Source organism: Phalacrocorax carbo, chromosome 1, assembly GCF_963921805.1.
Source record: "Phalacrocorax carbo chromosome 1, bPhaCar2.1, whole genome shotgun sequence".
NCBI classification, from domain to species: Eukaryota; Metazoa; Chordata; class Aves; order Suliformes; family Phalacrocoracidae; genus Phalacrocorax; species Phalacrocorax carbo.
In genome coordinates, this window is record NC_087513.1 from 181,244,577 (window position 1) to 181,270,868 (window position 26,292).

Sequence of the window (26,292 nt, forward strand, 5' to 3'; positions counted from 1 at the left end):
AATGCCTATTTACTTAATTATTGGTTAAAAGCCACAAACAAACCGGCTCCAAACCCCCCCAAAAAAATCCAGCGTGGAGGCTTTACACTATTTGGTATGTCATTGCTACAATCACGCAGGAGCAGAAAGAAAGGGCCACATATGTTGAGGGATTGATCATGATGTTCAAACAGAACAACAACAACAAAAAAAAACATACAAAAAAAGAGGTTAACAGAAGTGTTAAATTATAACAACAAACTCAAAACAACCAGACATAGAACTTAGTCATATTTTTCCCAGCATTTTGTCACATTGTTTACAGCAACATGAATAAAATTATTTACCTCTATTATTCAGGCTCTTAAGAAAGACATGTTTTAAAAAACAAAAACAAAAACAAAAACAAAAAACAAAAACCCCAACCCTTACATTCTTCAGATTTTTTTTCTCCACTTGTATACTCAAGCAGTGTTTTGATCTTTCATGTTGGGTTGACAGTCTTTGAGAACTTATACCCTAATTCATAGTGCTTTTGGTGAACTCACACCAGTGTGCTAAACCAAACTATACTTTATTTAGCTCCAAGTTTCTATGAGCAAATAACAGCCTGTAGGGATTCAGCACATCAGCTGCTTAAAAGATAAACCTACCCAGCTTGATGAAAACTCTTCACCACCTTCCTGTTGAGAGAAAACGGTTACACATTTCTAATAAATGAAGCAGGAACTGTCATTTTTTTGGCAAACTGATAACTAGCTGTAACAGCCGCATTGCCACAAGTTGCTTTTCCAAAGTAATTACCATCAGGCTCCCTGTGGTATGCAGTGTTTAACACATTTCTTCTGTGTTAATGAATGCAAAAGCAGGCAACACCACTATTAGTAATTGCTTTTTATTCGTAGTCCTCATTTTCCAGATAGGTCACATTAAACACAGCCATTAAACAATAGCGGTTGAGATAATCCATACAATGTATGCTGCTTTTGTTTGGTTTTTGTGTCATTCACCAGTCATTGGTGCAACTTTGAGCCATATGGGGAGACAGGGGCTGATAAATGTGAATGCCAACCTGTATCACAACTGGGCCAGAGAAGTCAAAACCTTAATCAGATTTCATTCAATTACACTTCAAATCAACAAATCTTGATAGCCAAACTCCCATTTGAATTAATGGAATAATAATCACTGCCTGATGTCAAAAGAAAGTAAAGAAACACTAATGAGTGGGCGTATACTATGCTAGGCTTCAGACTCCTCCTTGACCTCAGCAATTTCCCTTCCATTGGACAGCAAGCAGCTTGAAAGTTTGTTTGAATGATGTATCTTGCTCCACTATGAGTAGTGTTTGACCTCTAGGGCTAACTTGGACTGGGAAACCTACATTGTCAAGTGACAATTCACAGTTCAGGAGAATTTCTTTCCTGATATATATGCCAAGAAAAAAAGTTACCAGAAAAAAAAAGGGTCTGATTTTGAGCCCTGGTTTGATTGGCAAATAGTTTAAGGAACTCCCAGTTGCTGGCTTTCATCAATAAAAAAAAAAAATATAGAATGCCTTATTTGCTATTCACAGTGTACAGTACAATTTTATTAGTTGCTTGACTTGCCTCCCTTAACTCCACCATTCTCTTTATAATCATGTGGCAGATATTTTCTTTCAGTCTTATAAAACATGTATGTAAGGAATGATAGAAATAACTCATAAACTTTATCTTTCATTGCTGCCTCTTTCTCCAGCGGTGATAGTAGAGATACCGTGGAGAAAAAAATACCCTTTAATACTTTTGTGTGTAGTACTTCCTTCACACAGAGTTATGTTAATTTTGACTGAACCAGCAAAACTCACATATTATAAGCTCTGCTGATTTATCGGTTCATTATATATCCATTCTAAATTGTGAAACAGACTTTTTAACCTGGGATATCCTTATTGGAAGCAGTATGCCAGAGATCTACAACACAAGGCAGTTGTCAGCCAAATTAAATAAAAGCAAGATTTCCTAAACTCTTCTATAAAGCTGTGAGTCATGAATTCTGAATTACCTCTGAGTGGTAAATAAATAATCACTACTAAATACAGATAATGTGTTAAACAGCTAAAGCTAGTAAATCACTAGTGACAGAGAGCCTTAAGGTAAATTCTTCTTACATTGGCACAGCCCTTTCTCAGAATGTTGTGGTTTTATGTCTTCAGAAACATACAATGAATTGTACAATTGGTTACTCAGTGTTAAAATCATTTATAAAATACACAAATCTCCATCACTTGACTGCGTTTACATACTGGCTTAGATTTTGCTGAATAATGGATCTCACTGGCAGAGCTAAAGACTTGGTGCACAGACACTGAAGTGATGAGCACCATGGAAATACGTATAAGAGACTGATCAAACAATAAGAAATCCTCTCCACTATGGAATTTCAAGCTATCAAGCTATCAAGCAAAACCAATCTTGGGTCTCCTGGCTAAAACAAAAGAAAAAAATAAAATATATAACACAGACAACACCACATTTTAGATACATAAATTGTCCAAAACATGGAGAGTAGCTTGATAAAACATGTACAAGATCCTTTTTTTTCACATGTAATTGTAGACTTTTAACGGAAGGAGCTAAAAGCAAACTGTCAGTATGGTTGTCTCCCAAAGACAATTCATTGTAGGACTGACTAGCTAAAATCACCATTTAACAGCAATCCTAACATCAAAATAGGCTGTTGGGTCAACTTTCTTTCTTGAACTGATGAAAACTATGGCTTTGTAGGATTTGAGATTGCCAACCTCTTTCTATAGGTTTGTATAGTACAGATTAAATATAAACCCAATACAACATTTTTAAACAATGCACCATAGTGGTATTTCCAACAGAGTATCTGAAGTATATAAGGGACAAATCCTGAGCTAAACATTTTATTTTTCTGTTTCTTCTTGTTCTGTGCAAGTTCATTTTGAATGTGGGCTGGTTTTTAACTTCCATCTGAAGGCAATTTTGAATTTTTCAAATGCAATAAAAACACCCTTAGAAAAAAAGAATAAAAAGTAGAAACAATATCCCAAGTTATTTTGCAAATACTTTTTAGAAAGTGTGTGAAACAAACAAAAAACACTCCCCCAAATACGCAGTGTATATCTAGAACTGGAGGAAGCAATTGCACATTTTAAAGAACCAGATAAAATACTGCCTATGCCACATTGGCACTGATGTGTTTTTCAGCTCTATGAACTTAATAGCAAAACTTTGGAAATAGTGGCATCTCTTAAGAAGTCAATCAAATATCCTACCTTAAACAGGCTGGCTGCATGTGTGTAGAAAAAGAAAAAAACCAAGGAGGTTCCAGATGTTGGTTCGAGTGTAATTTTTGTTATTAAACACGGGTTTGCAATAGAAGCTTCTACAAGGACTTGCACATAACCATGACTGATGGATGTATTTGTAGGCCGTTCAGTTAGCTCCATCAGCTCACTCAAACACATTTTGAACAGATTATGTACTGCAGTACTTCGTAGACCATACATTAAACAAGAGACTTTGCTCTGAGGCACTGCTTCCCACAATCCATGGGGAGAAGGAAGCAGGAAAAAACAAAACTCATAGAGTTCGACAGCTACCGAGGCAACACTTGCCATTTACAATATAAGCCCAAATATTTTTGCAACACAACTATATATTAATTTAATAAAATACACAATATAGCTCTTATACACTCAACAATTTGGCTCATATGCACTGAATCTGCAATAAATCAATAAAAATATGTCATTTGATGTAAACACACTGAATCTTCTTACATTTGCACATTTAAATGATCATGTGATTTTTGTGGATGTCTGAGACATTTTCACTTTCCTGAGCTATTTTAGTGTCCACAAATGAATAAAAAAAGTGTTAATAATGTTAATTTCTTTTGTGTATTACCCTTAAAGGTAACTATATTTTTCGTTCAAACGTTATTTTACTTCAGTGTTTTTAAAACTTACCACTAACTATTTATAGTTTTGTTGGACACTAAAATGCTAAATAGATATTAAAATCTTTTTTTTTTTTTTTTAACCAAGTGAATTAGCTTATGTGTGTGCAGGACAAGATGGACTATATCATTTTACATTTAACCTTAATATGATATGAAGTGTTTTACTAATGGTCAGGATATGTTTCGTTGAATAATGATCTGGAATGGGGTTTTTGTTTTCTTGTTCCTTTTTTTTTTTTTCTTATTTGTGGCAGATAACTTTGTACATAAATGTTTACCACAAGTGAATGTTAATGTTTGGTGTCGCTTGGACTACTACAAGGACTCTTTTTAGGACTTTCAGTAGAAGCCTGTGGTGACTGCTGGAAATCCACCACAGATCAGAATTGTTCAACCCTGTTTTTCTTGGGGTTTATACGTAAACAGTAAAGTCAGCATCAGCTATTGAGGACAGTCTTAAAGTATCAGACGTATTTCCATTCCACCTTTCTCACACCTTCCTATCAGATTGTCAAAATGGCACCGTCTTCCCTTCTTTCATTTTGTTCTTAGTGTACTTGACTCTGTCCTAATGAAAGCTTGGTCAAAATGAAACCAGTGTTATCTGTCAAAAAGAAAGAGCAGTGAAAAGAACATACTTGTGGGCACTTCAGATGTTCACTAAAAGCCTTAAAGCAGCATTGGTCTTCCTTCATTCCTGTAAATCTGTTACACCCAGGGGATTTATTTATTTATTTACTTTTAATCAGCAGAAGAGGAACGTAACTGCCAGCCTGTCCTTATTTTCTCCCTCACTTTCTGACAGCCACAGGGTCGCTTCCCCGACAGTCCTGCAAGAGCTTGTCTATTTCTCTCACAACTTCCTCGGCATCCACCGACTCCCTGCCTAGATCCCGGGCTGAACGGTCTAACTGCTCCAGAACAGAGTCCATCTCACTCGAGTCTCGGCTTACTCGGGAATGTACATCTTCAAAGGCCCTAGCCATCTGATCTGATGCAATGAAGGGAGCGTCTTTTGACTGTTTACTAGGCGATAGATACTGACTGTCAGTTGACAAGTACTGGCTGCTTGGTTCAGCCAAGGCTCCTGATTTCACTTCACAACCATCCAGTGGTCCTTTTGTTGAGGTGCAAGGCTCAATGCATGTCTTGGTTGGGCTGCTCGATGCTGAGGGAACCTCCTGAAGCAGAGGACTCAGGGCACGTTTGGCTTTTAAGTAAGGTTTAACATTGGCAATGAGAATAGTGTGCTCTCTCTTGTCTTTCCCAAATGTACAAAAAGTCTTTTTCCCAGTGGGATTCACAGTTTCATATGTCTCAGTCTCAACATTAGCTTCAACTGTGGGTACAAAGAGATTTGTGCGATAATCTGCATTCTCAGCCTGACTGGCTGCAGGGAACTGTGGCATCCAACACCTGTCAGAATGACCAAGCACTCTGCATTCATCTGTGCAGTTAACACATTCTTCTTGCTCTGTAAAACAAAGGAGAAAGATAAAAAAACTCTAATTATAAGTATATTCCTTTAAACTAATGGATAGGCTATAATCAACATGTGATGGGCTTACTTGACATCTGGTTTCTTAATTATAGAGAAAAAGAAGCAGCTATAATTAAAATATTTCAGGAAGATTGCATATACCTGTTACTTGAGACAATAGATTTATTTAAGTCTGTTCTTTATGTATTAAAGCATTCACACAGCCCAATGGAAGTATAAAGGTGTCATTAGAGAATCATTCTCAGCGGAATTGAGCTTCATCTGTAAACTAATCTGCTGTAGAAATCTGCTAGGCTTTGTTCTGTAAAACTCATCCTAGAAAAGAGTGAACAGTACTTAAGGAACTCAAAAGGCATTATCAGGATTAATTTTTCAAATCAAATAACTGAGCAATGACTGCCTTTCTGGAAATACAAACACTTCATAAAAATCAGCAAGCTGGCTTTTCATTTTTGTCACCTCCATTTCGTTTATAATTGTTACGTTGTGTGACAGTCACAAAATAAAAAGGTTTTCTTAAAAAGCCTACTTTTCCTGCTGAGAACAGAGAACTAGAATTTTCCATCAGTATGCATTAAATATAAGCTTGTCAAAAAGTGCATATTGCAATTTTATTAGACATGAGTATGGATCATGTAATCAGTTTTCCCCTTTTTGTTTTGGTGCAAGTAAGTGAAAATGGATTTGCTCAATACATACAATTTGGAAGAATGACAAACTGTGACACAGTATTTGAACTGATAATGTTTTCAGATAGTATTTCTATATTCTTATTTCTTTCAAAGAATATAGTTAAGTAAGACTTTTTATTCACTACATTTAGAACAAATTTTGATACTTCCTTTTCTACAATTCTAAGACATAAAACTTTCTGCTTCAAAAACCTTAGCTTGTCTGTCATTTTACATGAACAGAATATGTCTGGGTCACCGTTTACAATTTTAAAATTGTACCCATGACTCTAGCCCAATGTCAGGGATAAGGAAAATTCCAGAAATACCACTTAAATCTGTTTTTTAGAAAAACACAATTTTAATCCAAGTTTCTTTCTTTTCCTTTTTTTCTCAATACTCTCTAGTCAATACTATTAGAATCCGCTCTAGGTTTCAATCAGCTATACACTGGGCTTTAGCTATTAAGCATTTGCTACCACAAAATGGTCAAATATGTTCAAATATTCATTTTTGTTTGAGGAATTTGGTATTTACAAAATGCCTGGAATTCCAGTTAGGCAAAAAAACTATGATTATACCTTTAAATGTAAGCACACACACAGATACATGCACAACAGGTCTTCAAAAAAGCAGAACAAACTTCTTGGCCCAAAGGTAAGGAAAATTTATGTGACCATCATCTTTCTAAATTGGAAATTAAATTCCTAGTAATCTTACAATATCACCACCAGATTCATGGACAGTTTCACTGCAGAAACCTGACAAGGAAGAAACACCAAAGGTGAATTCTGAGAATCCAATAGTGTAAACAGATTTGACTGTTCACATTTCTAAAAAGACAGGAATAAATGTGACTTAAATTTAAATAAAAATGTGTTATATCACAAAGATCAGTTAAATTGGGGTAAGATAATTTACTCATAACTGATTCTTGTTAATGACATAGTCCTGTGAAAAAGTGTCATTCTAGACATGCTCCCTTCATTCAAGAGTTTAAAATTTAAGACTGGTGTAAGCCCTAAAAAAATATTGAAAGCAAGAGAGAATGAGATACAGAGAGAGAACAGAGTGGTTTTTGAGGAAACAAATGTAACAGAAAGGCATTAAACATAAAATTCATAAAAGTGAGTCAGCCTCGCCTCTGTGCCTGGTAAGATCATGGAAGAGATCTTCATGAAGGATATATCAAAACGTATGGAAAACAGAGAGGCGATTAGAGACAACATGGCTTCACCAAGGGCAGATTGTGTTTGACTAACATAGTGGCCTTCTATGATGGAGTGACTGCATCAGTGGACAAGGAGAGAGTTATGAATGTCATCAGCCTAGAGTTTTGTTAAGTCTTTATAAGGTCTCCCACAATATTCTTGCTGCTAAATTGGAGAGATACAGGTTTGATAGATGGACTGTTAGATGGATAAAGAGTTGGCTGCATGGCTGCATGCAGAGGGTTGCAGTCATTGGCTCAGTGTCCAAGTGGAAATCAGTAATCAGTAGTGTCCTCAAGGGTCCACACTGGGACTAACATTGTTTAATATCTGCATCAATGACATAGTGGGATTGAGTACACCCTCAGCAAGTTTGCAGACCACAGTAAGCTGAGTGGTGCTGTTGGTTCACTAGAGGAAACGGATGTCATCCACACAGACCTTGACAGGCTTGAGAAATAAGCCAGCTGTGAACCTCATGAAGTTCAACAAGGCCAAGTGCAAGGTCCTGCACCTAGGTCAGGGAAATCACCAGTATCAATACAGACTGGGGGATGAATGGATCAGGAACAGAAGCCCTGTGGAGAAAGACTTGGGAATACTGGTGGAAGAAAAATAGGACGTGAGCCAGCAATGTGTGTTTGCAGCACAGAAAGCCAATTATATCCTAGGCTGCATAAACTGAAAGAGGTAGATTTAGATTGTACATGAGGAAGAAATTCCTCACCATGAAAGTGGTGAGACACTAGAACAGGTTTCCCAGAGAAACTGTGGATACCTCTTCATTAGAAGATTTCAAAGTCAGGTTGGATGGGGCTTTGAGCAACCTGATCTAGTGAAAGATATTCCTGCCCATGGCAGGGAGGTTGGACTAGATGATCTTTCAAGGCCCCTTCCAATGCAAACCATTCTATGATTCTATGACCTCCAAGGAAAAGTAAGCTGCATGCTGGTTTTAGTGTACAATAAAAATTAGAACTATCATAATGAAAAGCAAGAGTAAAAGACAAACCTTGGACTGTAACACAGTGATAGAACTGAGAAGAGTTTGAGAGATTCAAGTTTGAATTTACTTTAGTTGAATGAGGTGGCATTGGTATGCATAGCCATAGAGACAACATACATGGTCACAATTGTTTAATGAAAAGGGAGACAAACAAATAAAGGACATTGCAATACAACTCATTCCACCCATTAGTGAACCTCCACTAAAGTTCTCTGTGTCTAGCTTTCCAGAGCTTCTACAGAATCAAAGAGCTGCTGCTTAAAACAGCCAAGTGAAACTGCTACCCTCCCTCTCCCTCAAAAAAAAAACACCATAAAACTCCACAGAACTAACAAAATCAATATATTTTAAAAGGCATATGGGGCAAGAGCATTGGAGAGAAAGGTTCCAAGGTTTAGCATGGGATGGGCAGTAGTTAATACTTGCCAGGTTTGATTACATTTTATCACAGAAATCCAACAGAAATAAACAAACAAAAATATGCCCCGAGCCCAACCCTTTCAGTGTTAATTCTAGAAATTTAGCTTTTGCAAATGCTTGCTATTAATTAATGGTAGTCTTTTTCTCTTCCTTTAATCCTACAGAGCAGATTTGTGGCAAGCTCAGCCTGTAGCTTTAAAAGGGGACATATATAGTAGGGAGAAACAACAGGTGTCTTGTTTAGGGTTTTTCTAACCATACCTAAAATTATTTTTCTCTTTTATGAAATTCATGACAACGTTGATTTCCTGATGCGTTTAAAGGCTTAGCAATTAAATAGCTTTCCAACTAACTGTTTTATTTTGTAAACTTAACTATCCTTTGTATGAATTTTTGTAAATAATTTCCATCCCTTTTTAACAAAAGATGAAAATAGAAACTTGCTCTATGTTAGCTACCATAAAGTGCTCAGAACTGCACTATTAATTGATCAAAATTTCTCTCTGCTGCTCTCTCTCTTTTCCATTATTCCATTAAAGCAGGAGTCTTTCCAACAGAAAGAAAAAGTAGAACTTCGTGTAAAACTTTATAACCATATTTGAAGTGTCAAGAGCTCGTAGTATACTGGGAGGCCATCAGTGAACACATTTGGGAAGATTTCAATACCTTACAGCCTATTTCATTAAACCAAGAAAAGACCATCTTTAGAAGCGAAACTTCCTTCTTTATATGTAATAGTTCTGTGTCATATTATCTTAAAGTATATTAAATAAATGTTTATGTATATAAATGTATATAGCTAAATTTATATACAATTCTCTGCTATCTACATTGACAACTTATGTATGTATACACATGAATTATAAAAACAGGAAATGCTATTTCGACAGTCTTTTATTCTAAAATTTGTCTGAACTCTATTTGTTTAAAAAAATAAAATAAAATTACTCCCTGAACTGAGATTGAAATGAACGAACTTTAGATGAAGAGTAAAGATCAGAGAAGTTCTTAGCCACTGGAAATAAGTTAACAACACTACATATTCAGCACTGTGCCAAAAACTATGCTCTGAGGTATTCAAGACTGATTAGGTTATTTTTGTTATAACCAAGTTATGTTTGAAGGCTTTAAATTCTTATCTCTTAAGCATGTGTGTACACATACACTGGGTATGGGGATAACTCTTATATGTAAGAGTTTTTACATGCTTTTCCAGTTTTTACATGTTTTTAATGCTCTTATATGTAAGAGCATTTACATTATTCGTCACTGCCAATAAAAATACAAAGTTTGCTGGCAATCTCTAAGTAAACGATATATATATCATATAGCATATATATGTTATATACATTGCATGCCATATCTTCCTTTCCCTTCTCATTTCCTGCATTTGCTAAAGCAGTTTTTATACTTGCATTCATACTCACAGTATCGACTAACTTGCCATTTCTGCTCCCTGGGCATCCTAGCAGTGACTGAATTAAATATGAAGCCAAAAAAGAAGAAGAAACAAATACTGAATGACCTTGAAGTGAAAAGCACCTGCATTGCATGAGCTTTAGTGGTCTACTCTTGAAAATCTGTGTCTTTTCACTTCACTCTTTTATGTCACATCTTAGGAAATGGATTTTGAGTATTGATTATCATACATTATAAGCTGCTCGTCTCACCATTAACCTGTAATTTTGACTGCTACAGCTAGCAGACAGTGAAGAAAATCGAACAGGCACTTTTGTACTAGCAGCAGAAACTATAAACACAAAGTGAACCATCACCACCAAGGGCCAAATTAGTATATATGAGAAAATAGAATAAATTTAAAGGTAAATATATATATATATATATATATATATATGTAAAATAGGTCATACACTGTGCTGTACAGCAAGATGTGCTGGTAGAGTGATATGCTACATCGGTCCTTATCTCTAACTTGTCTCCCTCCTGTTGAAAATAAACCCCTAACAGTGCAAGTGTGTACAATAAACTGAAGCAGCCTAGAGGTTTTCCTAACTCTCTGGAGCTTTAAGGGTAAACAGTCAGAAGTGTCTTATGCACTTACTTAGGGGAGAACAAACACTAAAATAGAACTGGTAAATTATCAGCCGTAGAAAGAAAAGGAGACGAGCTATCTGGAAACAACAGTCACCTAGATAGGAAATGTATACTGGACAGAAGATTAAGATGATGTAGGATGAGAGTTATGTTGGTTACACATAAAATGCAATGCAAGGTAAGTATTTTGGTGCAACATAAGACATATCATCTTACATATTTTATTCTATATTACCAGAGGAGCTATATTTAACATCTCCCTTCTGCAGCAAGCTTAAAGAAAAAAATACTTTTATTGTGCTATTTTTAATTTCCTACACTTTCCTCATAAATATTATGAACAGAATTAAATATGGATACTGATTTCACCCTAAATATATTACACTATAAAGTTAATTAATTAATGCTTTAGATAGTTGGCTCCTTTCAATGGCTAAAACTGAGATATCTTAGTTTGACTCACTAATTATATGAAATTTGCATAATGATAACAAAGAAGAAACTCAGGAATTTTTTTTAAACAGTGATTCAATGTAGCCAAACTGAGTTAATAAATACAATATTATTTCTTATTTAATTGCACCCTAATTATTTAAATTACACATACACATACAGCAGAAACGTAAATGAAAAGTAAACAATCCATGTACATAAAACATCAGCATACAAACTCTGTACCAAAGTACTCCGTATAATATAATAGTAAATGTTCAGGCTTGTGTATAGGGGAAATCAGACTTTCAATATATGTATATGCACATATACATATGTACATATATATGTATGCAAATATATGCATATACACATATATTTAAAATCTGATTCCCCTTATACACAAGTCTGGACATATACCTAGACCTAGACCTAGACCTATATGATCATATTTCTCCCAAAACCTGTAAATGATGTTATCAAATTGTATTTGAAGTTAAACAAGGCGGGCAGAGTTCAGAACGTTATAATTTAAAAGATTTCTCCTGGTAAATGGTCATTCAGTTGCATTCTTTTTCTAAGAACTTTTTAATGACAAAAAAATAAAAAAAATGTAGCTTTCTATTACCATATGTTCATTGATGAAGGCTAAATAAGAATATGGCTAGATAAGTAGATGAATAACATTGAATATTTTAAAATGCCAGTAGCTTTTGCTAATTTTTATTGTCCTAGGAAATATTAGCCTATTTTTCAGATATCTTATTTATTTACTCTTCTTCTCCTCTTTCAACAGGAAATGCCTATTTTTTACTATCACATGAACACCTCCTTCTATCTGACTCTTTTTTCTTCTTTTCTATAAATATGGAACTAAAAAAATAATCATTAATTGTCAGGAATGGCTCACTGGCTTACTCAGTTGACTGCAATGGCTATCAGCTAACAACTCCAAACGCAAAATATAGTGGAGGATTCATTCCACAATGTATGACTTCTTTTTGAAACATGCAGTTTGCTGATACAATCTACCTTCACTCTTGAAATGCTCTATTCTTCATTGCATTACAGAGTGAACAGTAATGCACGTGTTTTCTGACCCTTGTTTCACATTACAATGAAAAAGATCTGCCTTTGAATGCATGTATGGAGCACACGCTGACTTCCCTAGGAGATAGATTCATTTCATTCTTGATGTTGTGAATTTGTGTTTATTATTGAAAATATTTCCATTTAGAATTCACTCAATAATGAAACAAGGTGTAAAATCCTCTGCAGCTTATATTTCTCTGGTCTAACAAAAAAAACATTACATTAAAAACAAACAAACCAACCAAAACAAAACAAAAAACCAACCAAAAAAACCACCAGTACTTGTTCTAGACTACTATAATAAGGTATGTTTTATATGTTTTAATACCTTGAATAGATGTGAAAGATCTGTATTTTCTGTACGTACATGTAAACAGATGGACAATAAATGTCTTCTAATGCCTAATAAAGAACTCTGCCTTTCAGAACTTTAGTAATTCCTGTAATAAGACCAGAAAACCTTCCAGAATTAATATGAAATCGTGTCTTACTTCTTTATTTGAGACAGGCAATTGCCTTTACTAAAGAACTGAAAAGACTATAAGTAGGTATTTATTACAGAAGAAAATAATGGGCTGCTTTGACGTGTCCTAAACACTGGGGCTATATGACAATTCTTATGAGAACAGTCAGCTAAAGTACTACTTCTGTGGTTGGATTCCTGTTTAATTACAATTGATTTTGACGTAAAAGAGCAGAGGTAAACAAATACCTCTATACACATGCTTGCTGTTATTAAACAGAGCCGTCTCCAATCTGAGTATTTATATTGGCTTGTCTGTTTAAAGGCTCCTTTCAGTTGGGCAAAGCAATTATGTAGCTCAGATTAGCAAAATGACTGGCAGTAAAATGAGAATGGACTGCCACTTTTTTAAACCTCTTAGATCTTGTGGTCTTTTCTTGATATTATAACTACAAGCTTCTGAGGTCTGTAATCCTTACACAGTTTTCCTGTTGTTGTTTGGGTTTCTTTGTTTGTTTGCTTGTTTTCTGGACACAGGATAATGAGAATATATATTTTATATAGATGTGGCATGAAACACTTCAAAAGCAATAAAAAGATGGTGGGCCTATAGATTTAATTTTAGTTCATTTTTGCCCCAAACCATAAATATGGGAGGAATATTTCAGGATTACATGGAGCACTGCAGAACATTTAACATATTTTTTATGGAAGTATGCTTTCAAGTCATGCATACGATTTAATGGCAATCACATATTTTCATTTAAAGACAGTGTAAAAGCAAGAAAACATTTCTGTTACCTGAAAATTTTCCATCCTCACAGCGGGCTGGTCCACAGATCCCAACAATGGGTCTTTGGCCTCTGCCTTGCTGTTCTGGAGGCAAATCAGACCTGTGAGTCACAGACAGGGATAGGCTCTGCTTCCAAAATTCACAACAATGTCAAAACTTCCACAGCAGAACAACAGTTTCTTTCTGTGGCCAGGGCACAGCTCACAGCCCTTGAATTTTTTCCCTGTGCTCCTCAAAGGTACAAACTCAGAAGTTTATAGTTGGTAGTGAACTGAAAATGTCTGACTAGCAAAAAGGGTGTCTCATTTCTTCCTATCAGAGAAGAATGAGGAGAGGTTGCGAATGGACACCCAGTTGTGCTTTCCAGTGTTTGCCTGTGAGTCAGACTGGCACCTACTCTAATTTGCAGTAAAAACACCATATGACAGTCATGAAAAGATATTTTGGCCTCTTCCCCATCCCACCATAAAAAACTCTTCTAGCCCAGGGCTGCAAGGAGGAAACGTACAAGGGCTAGCTATGCCAGCCCTGCACTTAGCTGAGAAGCTACAGGGAAACTTTAGTAAACTGACAAATTCATAGCTTTAAACAGTAAATCTTTGTTGTAGAGCCCAAAAGCTGTTTCCTGGAATAGAAGAGAAACAAAACTGCAGTAACTAACAGAAGAGAACAGGCTTGTGGATCTGTTAGGAAGAACATTGTTAATATAACACATTTTCCTACTTTTGATCAAGGCAGTTCCACAGATTTTACAGTGGTATTGTTTCAGTACTGGCACCTAAAAATGCAATGATTCTTATATCTGAAACCTAACTAAAGTTGTGTAATCATTTACAGAATCTGTATGCTATTCACATTCTTTTTTATGAACTTCATTGTGAGTTAGTCATAATTACAATATAAATTATTTCCATATCTAATTTGTAATATTTAGTAAATACTAACACTGTATGTATATTGTACTGTGGCAACACTTAGGAATCCAGTCATTAACCAGGTCCAATGTGAGGTATCCTATTAAAATATTAATAAATTGTACAGTTAGAGACAAGAGGTAACAAGTGATTATGACTAACAAAAGCAATGAATGGGAAGGAAAGACAACATTAATGAAAACATAATCATGTTGTTGACATTTCCTGAAAATACCAATATAAAAGCTCCATAATTTAAGGAAGCTATCCCCATCTGTCACATCATCAAGCCACCAACGATTAGCTATATATTACACCACTGAGCCTTCCTCACTAGTTGTCAATTATCTCTGTATACAAATCTTTAATTAGAAGGCACCAAGCTTTGTGCTTTGTAAGCTTGTCTTAAATTTGGATATGACAACTTGTTTACAGACACTGATTGATGAGGGTGCCACTGAGGAGAGAGACATGACAGGCTTCTGAAGAAACCTGTTTCTATGTCCTTTTGATGGCTCTGTTTACATCCTCACTACAGGTACACTTTCTTGAATGAGAGCCTGTCAGGTTCTGTGTAGGAACATGATTTTGTCCAAAACAGAATCAATGCAGTAAAGCTTTTCAAATGCTGTTTTCCTTTACAAAGTCTCACCAAAAATGACTACAGGCTATATATATATGGATGTTGAACCATTCAAAATCTGGCCACTTTGGTGAAAGAGAGTAGTTCCCTCCACATTCCTGACAGCATGCCTGGATTTACATTCAAAATCTCCTTTACCAGACATAATGAGACCATGTCTGTTTTATACTGATAGATGGAAAAGCCGACCGGTTATCATGCTCTGCTTCAAAAGGTTGATGTCGTAAATGGGTCATATACTTTGGACTTCATGGGAGGTACAATGCATCTGACAGAACAGGAGGAAGAACACTTTTCATGACACTGCTCTCAGAAAAACCTTGAAGTTGTCCAGGCATCTCAAGGAACTCTCACTTGGACATGCAGATACAGAAATATCTCCATAGGAAAAAAGAAATTATTTAAGAGCTTTATATCGAGTGTCCCCTATGCTATGATAAGTAACATATTCATTATTGGTTGGTTATATGGTGCCCTAGACTATTGTTTAGCAGATTGCTGGTGTTGTGTTTTATTACCACCTTCAAAAGAGATTTGCCAATTTATGAAGCACCCCCATTCTCTTAGGAATTTGAGTTTCATAATGCCATCCTACTTAGCTTTCTGCCTGGATAGTGCTCCATTTAGATCAATCAGAAAGAATAATCAAGGATGCCATTTTCAAATCTGACTCTCTAAATATCACTGGTTTGGCAAAAAGAATTTTACAGGTAAATAGATTCAATATCATATTTTCAAGTTCTTTGTGAACTGTAAATTAATTTCTGTAAGACACTGTCTTTCAGAAGACAGTTCTTCTGAATCATCATTATTATGTTATTGATGATCATGATAATCATGATAATCATCATTCCTGAAAATGACTTCAGAATACTCACATCTTCTTTTCCCCAGATCCTTCACCAAGAACCTTAAGTTCCAGATCATTTTCTTATATTTCAAGGATTGAGGAGATTATAGATTTTAACAACACTAATACAGAAAATCTCTCCTGCTAGCTGCTCAACTGAGAGTCACCTTTTTACTTGTCATCTTTGCATGTGTTGTAACTTCAACTTTTGAATTGATGTTGGAGTACTGTGATGTGACAAAACACGTCTTTAAGAAAAATCAGTAATTTGGGAACTATTCCCAAAGATGTTGTCATTTTGTGTTCATTGTTTTCAATATCTTCACTTTTTAAGCCTGGTAACTGTTAGAAGCTATTTTTCTGGTCTCTAGCAACCCCTCATCTGAGCCATGTTCTTGTAAAAAGTGTATTTTAGTCCTGGAGATAGAGTTAAAGGCTCGTTACAAACATCACCACCAAGTAAGATGCAGTGAGGGTAATTTCTCTTAGCTGAGCCCTCAGCTTACTTATCTGAACACCCTACAAAGGAAATCCAACAGTGAGGCATTAGATAAGTTAAACACTGTTCTGGCAAAGCAGCTAAAAGATGCAGCTGCTACCTTTAAAGCTGCTGAAGGATTCAGAATATGTCAGTCAGTGTCAATCTATTGACTTCCTTTGAGAAAATCTTTACTCAGTAGAGGTGATGAAGGTACTACACCCCTAGAAATGGGGCAGACATGTTATAAAATGCACTAAAACGTATTTTAGACGTGGATCTTGATCGACTTTCTCAGGGTATTTAAAGAGACCTTTTCATTTACTGGAACTTATAACTATAACATTTACTTGATTTAGAGTTTCATGTATGCTTTCCACCACGACTTGATTTTAATGGGTCCCCCTCCTCCCAGCTTTTTTGTTCCACTAGAAAGAAAAAGCAAGAGACCTGTACAGTTATTATTGGCTTGACTTCTTAGTATTACAGATAATGGGAAGCAGAGAAAACTGAGCCCCAATATCTACTGCATGGTTTTTCAAAAACAGCCTCTGGGTTTCCTAATAAAAATGTAGCTTTGCTTTATTTTTCTTTAAGAAAAAGAATTGTTTTAATTCCCAAAGAGAAAAAAAAAATTGTGTGTGAAGCACCATATCTGAAAGCAAGGCTCAGTCTGACCTTGAACAAATTCTGTAAGGAATTAGAGTAAGAAAAAATTGTCTTATGGGGGGGCGGAAAAAAACACACCACATTTTTTTTAAGCCCACCTGTTGCAGCACAAGCATGGTATGCATCCCATTTCTCAGGTATCTAAGAAACAGCTTAGCAGAGCTCTAAACTTATTTGTAAACTCTCAAGTGACTCTCTGCAGTTCCAGCTAAAGATGGATACAAGGCAGCTAATTTGCTACCACCAAGGGAAAATGTTATAACATAAAAACATTCCCTCCCTTAGCTTCAAAACTGTTGAGTGCCTAGGGAGCCCGACTATTTGTAGAGTTGATACTACGCATATGCTTCCCCTGTAACTGTTACATGCATACATCTGGCATCTGTCTCTGTGTTAAACAGACTTAATTGTCCCTAGTATTACTATGTAAAAAACCTCTAACCTAGATGGTTAATGCAAAATAAATAAATGAAAGGTTATATGTGATTTTTTTTAAATTATTTTTGTGTCATTGGCAAGGTACGCAAAGAGATCTGCACTGTGGCTATCAGCTAAACATTTCAGCTCTGCCTTCTGAATAGCTTTAAATAGAGATTACGCTCTTTTCTTAGCATGACATTTGGCACTTTGTACAGCCTCTTAATCAAATGGGGTTGCTTTAGCTGAAATTCCTTTCTCCATTTATTATCTTTTTTTTTCCCCCTTTCTTGATTGTTGATCCTCCCTCTTCTATCCACATCAGACTTCATAGCATTTAATCATTTGCCAGACACAGCTGGACTGATTCTGAAGATATGTAATTTCTTTTTTTTTTTAGGTGATATTAGGGGGACTCTGCATGTTAGTAGATTATTCAGCTCACTGTTGTAGGCAAAGTCAAGACTCAAGCAAAGCACTTGATTTCAGATTTCAAAATATTTTAAAAGATCGAAGAGCATGGCAAATCTTGTTCTTTGGCCAGGCAGACCATGCAGAACAGTAAAACTCTAAAAGATGAAGGTAGCTGCATAGAACTAACTTGATGACCTTTTAAAGGTATTTTAACCTTTGTGTCAATGTTCATCTCAAAACCCCCAGCAAAGTAAAAAAAAAAAAAAAAGCTTCTAATTGGAAAAACACATAAAAATTAGTCCTGTAAAGTAAGATAAAAAAATGCTGGTGATTTGATATCTGACATAATCCATGATCGCAAAAATGAAATATGCTCAAGGTGCTTCTTTTACTAAGATTTATGTCTTTGAGCAAGACTATAAAGCATAGTCTTTCCTAAGGCAACTGTACCTGCCTAAGTCTATTTAGTATTCAGAGAAAAGGTATTTCTCACCTGAGGTCTTCTGAAGAGCCTGATTTTCTCCTACCATGTGCACTAAGTCCTAGTGAGCAGGAAGACAGGCCATAGCATTTTTCACCCGTACTGTTCAAGCTTTATTATCATGCAACAGGGAAGCAAACCAGAGAAAGCTTCCATCTAATCTGCTATTTAAGGGAAAGTTCTTGTCAATCCAGGGACTGAAAAAAAACCCTCAGGAAGTAGACTCAGAAGCTGAATATTAGTTTCATCAGATGCCTAACAACAGCTATAAGAGAAAGACTAATTTCATTCAAGAAACAGAGATAGCCACACAATCTAATTTCTGACAATTATAATTAGGCTAGAATTCTTATGCTGTCTGTAGAGGCAATGGAGAAAGATGGATTCAAAGAGCCATTCAGAACATCAGTGATAAGCTCCAGATCTAAAACTCTTGCCCGATAGACCTACCTATCTTCACTGAATGTGCATGGAGTTGATGTCCTGAAGTTATCTATCTCTGTGTTAGGGATATGTACCCATTGGTCTGGCTTTTCCTATTAACAGTCTTAAGCTTTTCAGCACTCAGAAAATTGTCTAGTTTGAGTCTAAAGGCCCAATATTCCCTAATTTAATGTAGACAGGAGTCAGTTTTGTAACTCAGTATCATGAGTCCCCTTTTCCAAGATGTCTCCCTAATGAACACTGTCCTCCCATTGGTAGGAATATTGTCCCTTTGCAAACTAATAACTTAATAATTACATGCACATATAACTTCTGGGATTTCCACAGAATGTTCATTCAGTATCTCGGCAGATCGAGATTCCTGGGATTTTTCCACTGAGCTATTTTCTTGAAAAAGTAAAACAACTTTCCCTCCCCTAATACTGCCCTACCGTGTTTATACGAAGCTACCACTTTTTTTACACAATTATGCCTGAAGGAATACATTGGGGTCTGCTGCTCTTCACTGAGGCAAATTGTAGCTGATCCACTCTCTTTCTGCAGCTACAGCTCTGGCTTCAACTAAGTTCTTGTCAGAACTGTAGCAGGTAGTGACTTTGCTGATGTATAGGTCACACAACCTGTACACAAGCAAGATGTTTGACATGGTGTGAAATGGTCTTTTTAAATTAAATTTAATTTAATTTAATTTTTAATTTTTGTATAATTTTATTTATTTTATTTTAATTTCCAGAAATTTAGCAAGAGAAATATAGATTAGCTGATCAACTACGCTTTGCCTACAGAGCAAGTTGGCACCTTACGTATGCCCAGAACGTTATCCTATCTCCTGATGGAAGTTACAGTCAGAGGCAGATAAGAGCCAATGTCCTTCTTGCCAACTCTTCTTCTGTCCAGCCGTACCTTGCTTTTGCATCCCAGCTTCTGCTGGCTCACAGATCTAGCTGAATCCTAAACACGGCAGAGTACTGGGTACCTTGAAAAGATGTTAAATTCTAATTTTGCCTTTCATCTACAGTTCAAACCTACAGATCTTCTGCAAATATTACCAAAGCATACGTTTAACTTTTGCTTGACTAGGAAAATAAAAGGAAGGGAGCTTCATGAATCATAGCCCATATCTATGTACCAGATTTTTCATCCCTACATGCCTGTCCTGAGAATACAGAATTGCTAGCCTTGGATTTTGGAGTAGGACTTTAAGTTATCTGTGTCACCTCTCCCCTTTCCAAGGACAAAATAAAACATATTGATATAGAGCAGCATACCTGGAATTCCCACCAGTCACTGACTCTATTCTCAGAAACAATTCCGATCTCAAAATTCTTATGTTAAAGGTTGAGTAGGACTGAGCTCTTCCATTTGTTGTCTGTGACTTTCAACATCAACCTAAATATTTCTTCTTTAAATGAATTCTCAGTTTGAATTTTGCATGTGCTTTTTGATTCAACAATGTTGAAATGGTATTTCTCAGAGAGCCAGACTGGGATGATAAACAACTGTCAACACCTTTGTTCATAAAACATCAGTCACAGTCCTCTGAAAAGCTGGCACACTTATTTAGCAGTTAATTTTTCTTTAAAGATAATCAAGTGGAAAACCAATGATGGTAATCCTGTAGAGTGCATCTGCACTATTGAATGTTCCTGTGATATATTACCACAGCTACTTTTAGCCACTACAACTTACTGGTTTATGTGATACACAGATAAATTCAATTGCAGCTTGATGTTACAGACTGCCTTCAACATTTTCATCCACAGTTCATTACACCTGCATAACTTCAAGAAGTATTTCAGACCCATACTGAACAGAGTAGTAAAGCTAATATTCACAACATATATTGGGTTACAACATATATTGAGGTAGTTATTTTCAGTTTTAGAGCATGCTTTTTTGATAGAAAAAGAGCTAAGGGCTGTTAAAAAGAAAATAAACATAACAAGAAATTATATTTAAAAATATAAAACTAGCATGGGAAAACAAAGGGCAATTCTCTAACAGGTTAACCACTCTGAATAAGAAGTTATTATGTAAATATGATTTTCAAGTCAAAAAATAAAAGAGAAGAAAACATATATCAAATCTAAATGTTTATGTAAAATGTCTTCCCCAAAGTTTCCTAGGATTAATTCATTAGAAATTAATTTGTTTGCAATCTTTCTTTTAAAAAAATATGTCTGGAGTGATATATCTACTTTGTTTACTCTGAGAGTGTTTTATAAAAAAATCAAGAAATGTTATCCTTGAATATAATTGCCTATTTAATTTCAAAAAGGAAATCAAAGTGGAGTAAAAATACAGAATAAATAATTTCATGCAAAAATTATATTTATGTATATTTCTGTCACTTTTTATTTATTACCTTTGGAGAGGGAAATACAGCATCTTCTATAAGATTTCAGTGCCACAGTTAGCCTGCTCTAGCTATGATGACAACATGCATCTTTGATGACATGGAGGAATACGACTAAATTTCAAGACTTCCTTCTAGCAAAACTAATCCTGTATGGAAGGTCAATCTGCCTATTAAGGCCAACTGTTTATAAGTAGTAAGCAACATTTGCTTGCTACGATTTTTCTCTCTGCTTTGCTATCTGATTTCTGCAGGGACATACATCTATTTTCTACACTAAATCCTGTTGTTCATCTTTTACGTCTAACATATTCTTTGTCCATTTCCTAGAGGTAGACAACAGAACTGGCTTTATTGTTAGCGTTCTCCAAAGACACAGTCAATGCACATCTAGCTAATCCCCTCCTACTTATTAATCAGCAATCAGTGTCTGCCAACAGGATTTGGGAATCCCAAAAGACCACGTATAAAGGTAAGGGTTAAATTCAGCTTGTTTAATGACATTTTCTGTTCCTGGGATCATTCATCATATTCATGGAATCTGTTCCATGGAGAGACCTAAGGCTGCCAATTAAAATAAATTAAAGTAGATGGACAGCCATCCAAGTGAATCAGATCGCTGTCATGATATGAAGTAACTTTATTAATGGTGAGATGCTATGTTGGTACAGACAGTTCTTTTAATCTGCTCCAAAGGGCCACATATTCCTTGCAGAAAGTTGCATTTGGGAGGTATCACCTCTAGAGCTAAGCTCCCTGAGAAGCGATCATATTAAGAGAAACCTGCTGGGGTACTTGGTTTAACATTAAAGTGAATTTATCAGCTACTCCCAAATTTCTGAGAAACTAATTGAATTATCAAAGGCTGCAATGGGGAATGTAAGGTCTTCTGAGAACAGATCTGTAATATAGATAAAATCCTTGAGTCATACCATGTGATTATCTTAAAATGTAGTAATAGCCTGGGTGCTAAAACTCACTCGAATTTAAGATCTATTTTGCCTGCCTAAATCCTCTCTCTACTCACCAAAATTATGGGAAATGCTAAGTATTTGAGACAGGAAAAAGACAAAACTATTTTAAAGCATCTTATTTATTCTGTGTTCTCTTCCAATGTCTTCAGGGGTGCTGGGTGTTCACTAGGGTAAGTTCTGGCAAATTTGTTGTTCAGCTGTTTAGAGTATATAATTTAATCTTTCACTTTTTGTAGTCTTTCAGAAAGAATCTACAATTTCTCTCATTTTCAGTGGGATCACAGATAAAATCAAACATGAATAAATCATCTTCCTGAACTAGGGCATATAAGAGTGACAGAAAAGTTGCTATTAGGTCAGACATTAATTTCATCTGTGAAAATGCAACCTCGCCCAAAACTTTGTAAGATAATTATCTGACAATTTATTTTTATTTTTTAATTGTGTCTCTTTGATGTACATAAAGGTTTGGTATTGTAGAACAGATCCTGGCAAAATAGACTAGTGGGTGGGGATGGGTGAGACTGGCAGTTGCAGGACAAAGGCCATTTATTGTATCCTACTGACACTTTGTCAGAGATCACCTTCATATACCTACATAAACATAAATGTTCCGATGATATTGTTAAATCTATATTATTGTGCTGGATTTGGCTGGGATAAAGTTAATTTTCTTCATAGGATGAGACTATAATTTGGATTTGTGCTGAAAACAGTGTTGATAATACAGGGATATTTTCATTACTGCTGAGCAGTGCTTAACAGTCTTTTCTGCTTCTCACACCACCCCACCAGCGAGTGGGCTGGGGGTGCAGAATAAGCTGCGATGGGACACAGCCAGGACAGCTGACCCCAACTGACCAAAGGGATATCCCCCACCATATGACATCATGCTCAGCATATAAAGTTGGGGGAAGAAGAAGGAAGGGGGGATATTTGGAGTGATGGCATTTTTCTTCCCAAGTAACTGTTACGCGTGATGGAGCCCTGCTTTCATGGAGATGGCTGAACACCCGCCTGCTCATGGGGAGTAGTGAATTAATTTATTGTTTTCTTTTGTTTGTGTGCACACAGCTTCTGCTTTACCTGCTAAACTGTCTTTATCCTAACCTATGATTTTTTTCCCTTTTACTCTTTTGATTCTCTCCCCCATTCCACCACAGGGGAGGGAGTGAGTGAGTGGCTGCGTGGTGCTTTGTTGGGGTTAAACCACAACAATTAGAGAGACAAAGCTGTGTCTATTATACATACATTTTCATACGTTTTTTACACAAACCTATGAAAAGTACTTCATTATCCTATTAACAGTTATAAAAGTGGTTATAAAAGTACAAAAAAGCCTTGTTAAAATTGAAAGTATGAGAGAAAAAAATCACAAGACTTGCATGACTGAACAAAAGATACAAGACTAGCTTTGACCCTGTACATCTCCTATGCTGCAATCAAGTGCAGTGACAACAAGCTGGAGGTGTTCAGTGCATGAAGAGGTGAAAACAGGTGATTGTAGGAAGTGTGAAGACAATTTTATATCCATAATGCATTCATCCCAGAGTGCAAGGACATCTGTTAAAATGCTTTCTCTTAACAAGCAGGTTTAGAGATACTTGAGTAAAAGCAGGTAAAGAATCACAAATAGAGGATAATTTAACAAGATGCTATAAGGCATTAGAAAGGACATACATTGTAATCTTATTCTACCATAGAAGTGGATCCTGTCCTATGAATACAACTGGTGATAATTGTGAATAATTTATATTTATACCAAGAACCACCTGCTTATCTCCCATGCTCAGAGCAAAATCTGTAGCATTCTGAAAACATGCTGGTGGTGTTTGCACTTTTCCATCTCTTATGGAGACCTCCCAGAGGCATACAGAATCCATCACTCAGTGAAGTGGACCTGGGAGTAGATCAGGAGAAGCTGAGGAGCTGTTAGTTGTCTCTAAATAATTCTTCTAAATTGAAATTGTCTGCTTATAGAATATGAGAAGGGAAAGAAAAAGATAGCTCTGCCCTGTGTTAAATGCAATTATATTCTTGCAGTATTTGCAAATCAGGTGTCTTGCCAGCCTCTCAAGAGCCTCAGAAGTCAGATTGCTTGTCCCTGATTTTGGGAGTGTCATTTCACTAACAATTCCATGATTTGGCTTTCCACCTGTCACCAAAGGAGAATTAAACTTTTTCAAAACTCTAAATAGTTTTAGACATTCACTGGCCTTTCATCATCTTTGTTCTACTAATATTTTTGATCATGACAGTTTTGTCCTCTTTGAACTTCTCCACAGGGCTGTTAGTCTCCCTATGCTTAATTCCGTTCACTAGACTTGTTTCTGTTGCACTGTCTACAAAGATAACATGCTAACAATAACACATAGTTTCATGAGCAATGGAACTAATTAAAGTTTATTTTCTGCAAATTTTTGTATTATTATTGACTAACATGTCTTGGAAGGCACAGTCTGCTTGAAGCTTTCTCAGTAACAGGCATTGTTAATGAGTTTTTTCAGTCAAGAGTCTTCATTGTCTAATAATCTGTGTCATCAGTTTTTCGTTTACACTGGGCACTTATATAGCCTGTTACAGCCGTCTGTATCTGCCAAATTTGTGGAAACACTTATGAGGCCTGTGTCCTTGGAGAGATACTGGTTCAGAAGTTACAAGTAATCAGGGAAACAGTTAGATGCAGATTGCCATTTCATGGAGTTATTTCTAAAAAGGACTGAAAATGTATCTAAAAATCAAAAAAATCAAATTCTTTTTTCCGTAACTGTTGTTGAAAGACTGATCTCCCTACATAGGATTTTTTTTTTTCTGGAATATCTGGAAGGCACTTAAGAGATCATGAATCCTACCATAAACTATTTATTGGCTAGTTTTTTTAAGCATCACTTTCTGGCCAAATCAATGTAAAATATATTTAAATTACTTCTTGTGAGAAGCAGATTAGCCTGATTAGGAAGATTCACTAATGTGTCCAGGCTGACTCTGACACTGAACTAACTCAGACACTTCTACTCGGCATGCAGTACTGCTTTGTGCTGTTCACACAGCCTGGTACCTACATTTACAGCTAAGGAATGTAAGTGGGACATAGCCCCAGACTCTGACACTTTCATGTCTCCAAGGAAGGTGTCCATATGCCGGATAGGTGTCTAACTTCCCATAATAGAACATGGAGACCTACTTAAGAGAGTCAACACCATTTGCATGCTAATGTAGATATTTACAGTTGATCTGAATCCCATTGCTAATTAGGTGTATGAATATGGACCAAAATTGCACTGCAAATGTCTAAATATAGACATAGGCAGAAATACTTGAAAATACTTGCTTCTCTACCCTAAACACAGTCTTCTATAACAAGACACTTTGCACGGAATTTTGGCAATGATTATGAACAGAGCTGCAGAACTGACATCTAATTGGATTCTTTGTGTTTCTGTGTTAGGAAAGTCCTATTTTGATTAATCAGTCTTGCTACAAAAACATGCTATTTCTTTCACAGCAGTTTTCAAGAAAGCTGTTTTGAAATTTCTTGGAAGACATGCTCCAGCTTGTTGTGCCCAGCTGTGTTACTTCACACAACACACTCACACATGATTAATGAAAACCATATCATTCTACAGCAGTCAAGAAAGAATTAATTTAAGTTAACTTGCTTATATTTCTACCCCTTCCACAAGGAAAAAGATCTCCTAGTGCTACTTTAAAAAATCAATAAGATTAGCTTCTGTACTCTCACACTTGGAGCAAAGGACAAGAAAGGAGAATTTTCAAGAGATTACAGGACAAAATTAACCATAAGGGGCCAACATATTTCTATCAGATCAAAATATAAAGATTAGGGGGGAAAAAAGCCAAAAGCTGAGGAAATACTTCTGCTGATAACTGCTTCTCTAAATCAGAATTGCAAGTTTAAACTTAAGATTCTCCAGCATGTGCTATATTATAAACCTTCAGCGCACATTAAATATCACTTATTTGATAGAGTTTTAAGTATCATCCAAGATCAGTCTACACAAGGAAGGGAAATTTAGGAACACAAACTTTCAGG

The 26,292-nt window shown here is 35.9% G+C and overlaps 1 protein-coding gene across 4 annotated transcripts in view; it reads right to left on the reverse strand.

The window, feature by feature from the left end:
• Positions 1–206: 206 nt before the first annotated feature.
• PCDH17 (protocadherin 17) overlaps positions 207–26,292 on the reverse strand; it is a 93,944-nt gene continuing 67,858 nt past the window's right edge. For 2 of the 4 annotated variants that reach the window (XM_064440778.1, XM_064440777.1), the window contains exons 5-6: positions 13,607–13,681; positions 207–5,428 (exon numbers count right to left, since the gene is read on the reverse strand). In XM_064440778.1, the coding sequence (XP_064296848.1) occupies positions 4,746–5,428; positions 13,607–13,681 (758 nt within the window). In that variant the 3' untranslated portion in view covers positions 207–4,745. Of the gene's footprint in view, positions 5,429–13,606; positions 13,699–26,292 lie in introns of all 4 variants that reach the window. The other 2 variants (XM_064440780.1, XM_064440779.1) reach the window with 2 other exon arrangements.